This window comes from Mizuhopecten yessoensis, unplaced genomic scaffold (genome assembly GCF_002113885.1).
Source record: "Mizuhopecten yessoensis strain PY_sf001 unplaced genomic scaffold, ASM211388v2 scaffold10847, whole genome shotgun sequence".
In the NCBI taxonomy this organism is placed as follows: domain Eukaryota; kingdom Metazoa; phylum Mollusca; class Bivalvia; order Pectinida; family Pectinidae; genus Mizuhopecten; species Mizuhopecten yessoensis.
In genome coordinates, this window is record NW_018408751.1 from 1,386,822 (window position 1) to 1,393,225 (window position 6,404).

A 6,404-nucleotide genomic window follows, 5' to 3' on the forward strand; every position below is an offset into this window, starting at 1 on the left:
GTCGGAAATATATTTAAATATCAAAGGTCGAATTCTGAATGTTCCTATTAGCATTTGCTGCTAAAATCTAAATCGTATTTCTTGGCATTAACCTAGGTTTATGCTGATGAAGTTCTTGTAAATCATTGATATTCCCCCAATTGTATTAGTTTTAAGACCAGACGTGTTTATACTTTGTCGGGGTGTTAGTGAGCCTATCCCCCTCACTCTCCTTTACATGTTATGGGTAATAGAAAGCTAGAATTATTTTTTATGACGGTAAAGTTCAACACTTGTGATAACTTGTAAGTAAAAAAATGTCACTAGATTGAATACGTCTTCTTTTTCTTGTCATCTTGCGTTCTATATTGTTCCGAACTAGTTTATAAGTTTTTTGACCAAAACAATGTATTGCAGATCGCAGCTCGAGTGAATGTACAACAATGTCCATTTGTAATCATGTATTTTAGTTCGTGATCTTCGTACTATAAAATCTAATATGTTAACTCCATTACATCACATTTGAAGTTTATTCTATTTTAAATAGGGGTCTATGGCTGAACCACTGTTTTGCCATTGACGAATTTTAATCTTGCCTATTCAAACATACTTAAAATTCAGTACACTATAGCGGGAACAGAGTACTTAGCTCTATAATCATGAAAATAGTTCATCTTATTGTTCTTTCATTAGGGTTGATCTTATGTTCCTTGTGTTTGAAGGTGAAGATAGGTTCATTTTGTTTGGAGTGATCTTATGTTCCTTTTGTTGAAGGTGAAGATATTTTCCTTTTGTTTGGGGGTGATCTTATGTTCCTTTTGTTGAAGGTGAAGGTATGTTCCTTTTGTTTTGGGGTGATCGTATGTTCCTTTTGTTGTTCATTCTATGTTCCTTTTGTTTGGGGGTGATCTTATGTTTCTTTTGTTGAAGGTGAAGGTATGTTCCTTTTGTTTTGGGGTGATCGTATGTTCCTTTTGTTGTTCATCCCATGTTCCTTTTGTTGAAAATGAAGATATGTTCCTTTTGTTTGGGGTGATCATATGTTCCTTTTGTTGAAAATGAAGATATGTTCCTTTTGTTTGGGGTGATCTTATGTTCCTTTTGTTGAAGGTGAAGATATGTTCCTTTTGTTTGGGGTAATCGTATGTCCCTTTTGTTGAAGGTGAAGGTATGTTCCTTTTGTTTGGGGGTGATCGTATGTTCCTTTTGTTGTTCATTCTATGTTCCTTTTGTTGAAAGTGAAGATATGTTCCTTTTGTTTGGGGGTGATCTTATGTTCCTTTTGTTGAAGGTGAAGGTATGTTCCTTTTGTTTGGGGGTGATCGTATGTTCCTTTTGTGGTTCATCCTATGTTCCTTTTGTTGGAGTGAGGGATTGGTCATAGAACAGTATTTTATGTATGCTAATTTCAAATTTCGACGAGTCCATTTACAAATGTACAAAGAGATGTCATGGTTTCTAAAATGGTTGGTAAGTCACGTTGGGAAAGCATGATTAGGAACATAAGAACCAAAAACCAGACTGTTGCACAAATATTTGTCAGGTCGATAGAATATATCTTAAGGCAAGATAAAAAAATGTTACAAATCTAAGAGACCGTTGATATTGCATCACATCGCACTAATCGTAAGCTTTGTATCCAAGACAAGAAAAAACGTAAGTTGACATAGTAAAAGACGAAAAAAAGCAGCAAAAAATCTTAAAGTATGTTAACAAGTCCAGAATGAACTATAACAAAGGTTTAATACTAATATCTTTTCCATCCTTTTTGAAGATTAAGTCTATATATCTTTATGTATATATTTTTTTGTTTTAGGTTAAAAGCTGAAGACATTATGGAGCGGAAGCTTCACTTTTTGTATCCGAGAACTAGAGTAACATCTATCGTTCAGATTCTCAGAACCACCGCCCATAACGCTTTTCCTATAGTGTCTATCATTGAGGACAGACATCAGCAGGTAAGGTGAAAAACCCGTCTGACTGTAGCCTGATTTATGTGACCACCAACCATAACGCCTTCTCCATATTATATGTCATAAAACACATTTACATAAAGCATGATATACTCCTTTCTAGTTTCTTAAAAGCATTTTTCAGCGCGATGAAAAATACCCGCAAACATATTGACACACTTTGATACATTTATATCACATTGCTGTTCATCGTTTAGATGGTCATGCTGAAGATTTAGTGATACTACGACTTGATCAATTCTTGATATAGCTTTTCATTTCCCATGTTTTTTTTCATATTTGTATCTATATAAAGTAAAAAAACATAACAATAGGCCTTTTATTTTTGCTTCTTTGGTCCAAGGATACTTTTGAATAGTGATATGTGTTTATCAGCTGTCAACTCAAAAGCTTGCGTGTGTCATTAAAAAGTATTGGTGGTTGTAACGATTAAGTCTACTGCACGGGGCTAGCATTCAGTGTTCGCTATTAACCTGCACTTTTGGAAGCCATTCAAACGAGATGTGATCAGCTTGACAAATCTGTCTGAAAAAACCAGTAATCCCATAAGTAACTGCAATGACCAAGTTGTACTTTGTTATTGATATAAGCAAATTACACAAGAACTACTAACGTTTCAGTGCAGACTCATTAAACAGTAAGATTAAGTGTTTCTAAAATAGTTCGTTCATAACACTTTGTGACCTGGTGACACGCTTAGTTACTGGAATAAGCAATAATGTTGCTCTCTAATGACTAAAATTGATGGTTCCACTGCCACTACGAATTCTGTGAAAGTAAGTGCATAACGACATATACTGAATACACGAACTATAATTAGTCATAATGAAAAATGAATGTTTCCGTATTTGAAGGTTTGACGATATTTTCTTATTATGGCCCCGTATCGGAGATACGGGTGCCCTATAATAATCACTCTGTCTGTCTGTCTGTCTGTCTGTCTGTCTGTCTGTCCGTCCGTCTGTCTGTCCGTCCATACATTTTGTTCCTGGCTGATAACTTTGATATTTATTGACCGATTTATAGGAAACTTGGTCTAGTTGTTCAGTTCACAAAAATACACACTGAGGTTAAAAGTCAAGGTCAAAGGTCAAGGTCATAATGTTCAAAGGTCCAGGTCAAATTTTGCATCTTTTCACTGATGAACATTTTGTTATGACTTGATGAAGCAAAGTTGATCAGAATTAAGCAAGGAGTCAACTGACCAATGGTCAAGGTCATTGGGTCAAAGGTCAAGGTTAAAGTTTGTATCTTTCCACTGGTGAACATTTCGTTATGACATTATGAAGCAATATTGTTTAGAATTTAACAAAGAGTCACCTGACTTAAGATCAAGGTCACTGGATCAAAGTTCAAGGTCTAAGTTAGTATTTTTATACTGGTGGCATTTCGTTATGATTCTTTGGAGCAATGTCATCGGATTAAAGGTCAAGGTCAGATTGTGTATCTTTTAACTGCTTAACATTTTGTTTTGACATTATGAAGCAAAGTTGGACACAATCAAACAAGGTATCAACTGACTTTCATTTTGACATTATTTAGCAAAGTTGGACACAATTAAACAAGGTATCAACTGACTTTCATTTTGACATTATTAAGCAAAGTTGGACACAATTCAACAAGGTATCAACTGACCAAAGGTCAAGGTCACTGGGTCAAAGGCCAAGGTCAAATAGTGTATTTTTTTTTACTGATGAACATTTTTTTATGTCATTATGAAGCAAAGTTGTTCAGGGAGTCAACTGACCTAAGGTCCAGGTTACGGGGTCCGAAGGTTCAAGGTCAATGTCAAGTTTTGTATTTTTTACTGATGAACATTTTATGATATTATGAACTAAAGTTGGTTGTAAAGAATAAGTCAACTGACCAAAGATCAGGGTCACTGGGTTAAAAGTCAAGATCATTTGGGCCCAAAGGTCAAAGACAAAGTGGATCTCTGACTTTGACCCTGGCTTTTGATGGAGGTATTTAAGATGAAATAAAACAAATCAAAGCTAACAAAAGAGTATTGCACCAGTGTTTACATTTCTGTTAGCCCAGCAAATAAGGAGGTGGAAGGAAACAAGACTCACATCACAGTACATGTAAAATGTATATTTTGCTTCCTTGCGATTCTTTTTGAAGTCCAAATGTCAGACGTCAAACTCAGCTACATGTATATGGGGGATATATTGCCACTAGACGGGACCTTTACTGACCTGTCAGTGTTCTAGTTATGATTAAATTTCAGGTAGTGAATTCCAGTAATATGGACGAGGAAGAACCACACTCCCCTACGTAAGTACAGACAATTTACAGCGTTTGTGTAGTTGAATGTGATTACAAAACTGCAGATTGGACGTGTTGATATAATTGTTATAACGGGTGAATTGTTATATCTGATTATAAATAGTTGTATATCATTATTTGAAGATTCCTGACACAACTACTGTACAAGCTGTTCTTTCATGTTTTTGTCTCTCCGAACTTTTGACACTGAGGAACTGTTTTCATTGAACACGCTATTTTAAAATATGGTTCTCATTTTAAGTCACTTTGGCCACGCAATCGGATTCTCTTTCTGATTTAGCAAAGGCGAAAAAACACTTTTCGAGAGTTCCACTTATGCAAAATTTATCTTTATATTTATTTATATATATTTTTTTCTATTCTTCTAACATCTATCTTTTTAAGGGAACAAAACATCCCGAAGAATGTTCCCCTTCGAATGGATGGTTTGATATTGAGGTCACAGCTAGTAACACTACTGAAGAAAGGAGCAATGCACGAGGAACATCACACGGTAAGCTATGACGGAGCTGATATTATATCACTCCACATGTATCTGTTTTACGTACCATCCAGATGACTCATGTGTTCAGCCTATGAGTACCATTGGAATGAGTTACTTCACAAGGAGCCGTTGAATTAGTATTATCTGTTTACTCCCATTCCTAAGATCAGTTTTTAATTTGAATGGTTTACCATGATAAGTCTCCGACTATTCTAACAATATAATGGAAAGCATAGCAAACATTTTCATGTTACCTAGAATTGTGTAACACTATATTCCTCAAAAATGGAAAAATGGAATGTGGATTTTAAGGAATTGAAACAATTTTTTTATCCATCACGGGAGTTCTCCTAAGCATGATCCTATTCTCCGAAAATGTTTTTGTCTATACACTCCAAAACCTCAAACTAAACTGAAATATGCCTTCGTTCTCTCATTATGAGAGCTTTCTTTTCCTAGAAAAGATGGACGGCGATATAAAAATATACTTAACAAATTATAAATTATTTTGGAGCAGTTTTGTGAACAAATGCGAAAAAGGCCAAGATGAAATATATTGATGTTCGAATCTTGAGAAAAACCGAGTTCTGGTTGACAATGGTTTATCGGGGTCGATTGCAAGATATTCAAGCATATTGTAGGCATTTCTACGGGACATAACTGTGTCCCTCTCTAAGACGACTTCTGTTTGTTTTAATTGAGGCTGAATTTCAAGTTCAGATATGTTGTCAATGCGCTGCTTTAAATAATAATAAATTTATTGACAATGTCGGTCGTTTATAGTCAAGGACACTACTGACTGCTCCATCAGGCAATCTTTCCATCCAACTTGACCAATAGACGATTTCAATTTACCGACTGTGCCTGAACTTTCCAGTTCTTGATATTATATCCCTTCTTCCCGAACTTAGCTTCAAGCGCTTGCTCTAAAAAACATGATTTCTGTGACAGATGTTGACTGCTGACGAACGCACTTACAACAAAGGGTTTCGATAGATTATTAAACATGCTATTTGCATGTGTGATGTGAGGATCGTTGCTTAGTATTATGTTAATTAATGTGCCCTGTTGTTTTCTTGCCATTATATGCTTGGCGCTGTGGGGACGTGTCGTTACTTTGCTTTGACCAAATTTACATGACGGGTGTCGGCGATGAAGCAAACGGATATCCTCCAAACGCCTGTTTTCATATTTTCTTTGTTATTAGATTTTTTGTTCTGTTTGTTTTCAAAGTTTTACAATATTCTATTTATGAAATAACATCGACAGTAACATTTATAATGTAATGGATGGAATAATCATACGAAACCTTCTTTCGCTTAAGATTTTTATTCCTTTACTATGAATTTTGGTTAGATGTAATATACTAATTTGAATCGCATTCGTTTTGATAATAAAAATGGAACATCGTCGATATTTAGGGCACACTCTGGAACTATCGTCGAAACAAACATAGAGAAATCAAAACAAAAGGAAATAATTCACGTGCCGTCTATTTCTAACAAGGTCGGCATATTACATCAGGGTAGAAGTCAAAATAAAGACCACAAAATGGTCCCAGATTAGTCATAACATTACTATCCAATATAAATAATCATTTAATCAAAACGCAACATTAACAACAAATATTGATACCGTATTATATGCAATTTAACAGAAAACGAAGGACATGAGATACT

The 6,404-nt window shown here is 35.1% G+C and overlaps 1 protein-coding gene across 1 annotated transcript in view; it reads left to right on the plus strand.

Annotated features, from left to right (window-relative positions):
- The window catches only part of LOC110462970 (chloride transport protein 6-like), a 74,517-nt gene that overhangs the window by 24,031 nt on the left and 44,082 nt on the right, over positions 1-6,404 (plus strand). Inside the window, exons 19-21 of the mRNA XM_021517262.1 lie at positions 1,796-1,937; positions 4,183-4,229; positions 4,626-4,734. Of these exons, the coding sequence (XP_021372937.1) occupies positions 1,796-1,937; positions 4,183-4,229; positions 4,626-4,734 (298 nt within the window). The remainder of the gene's footprint in view (positions 1-1,795; positions 1,938-4,182; positions 4,230-4,625; positions 4,735-6,404) is intronic.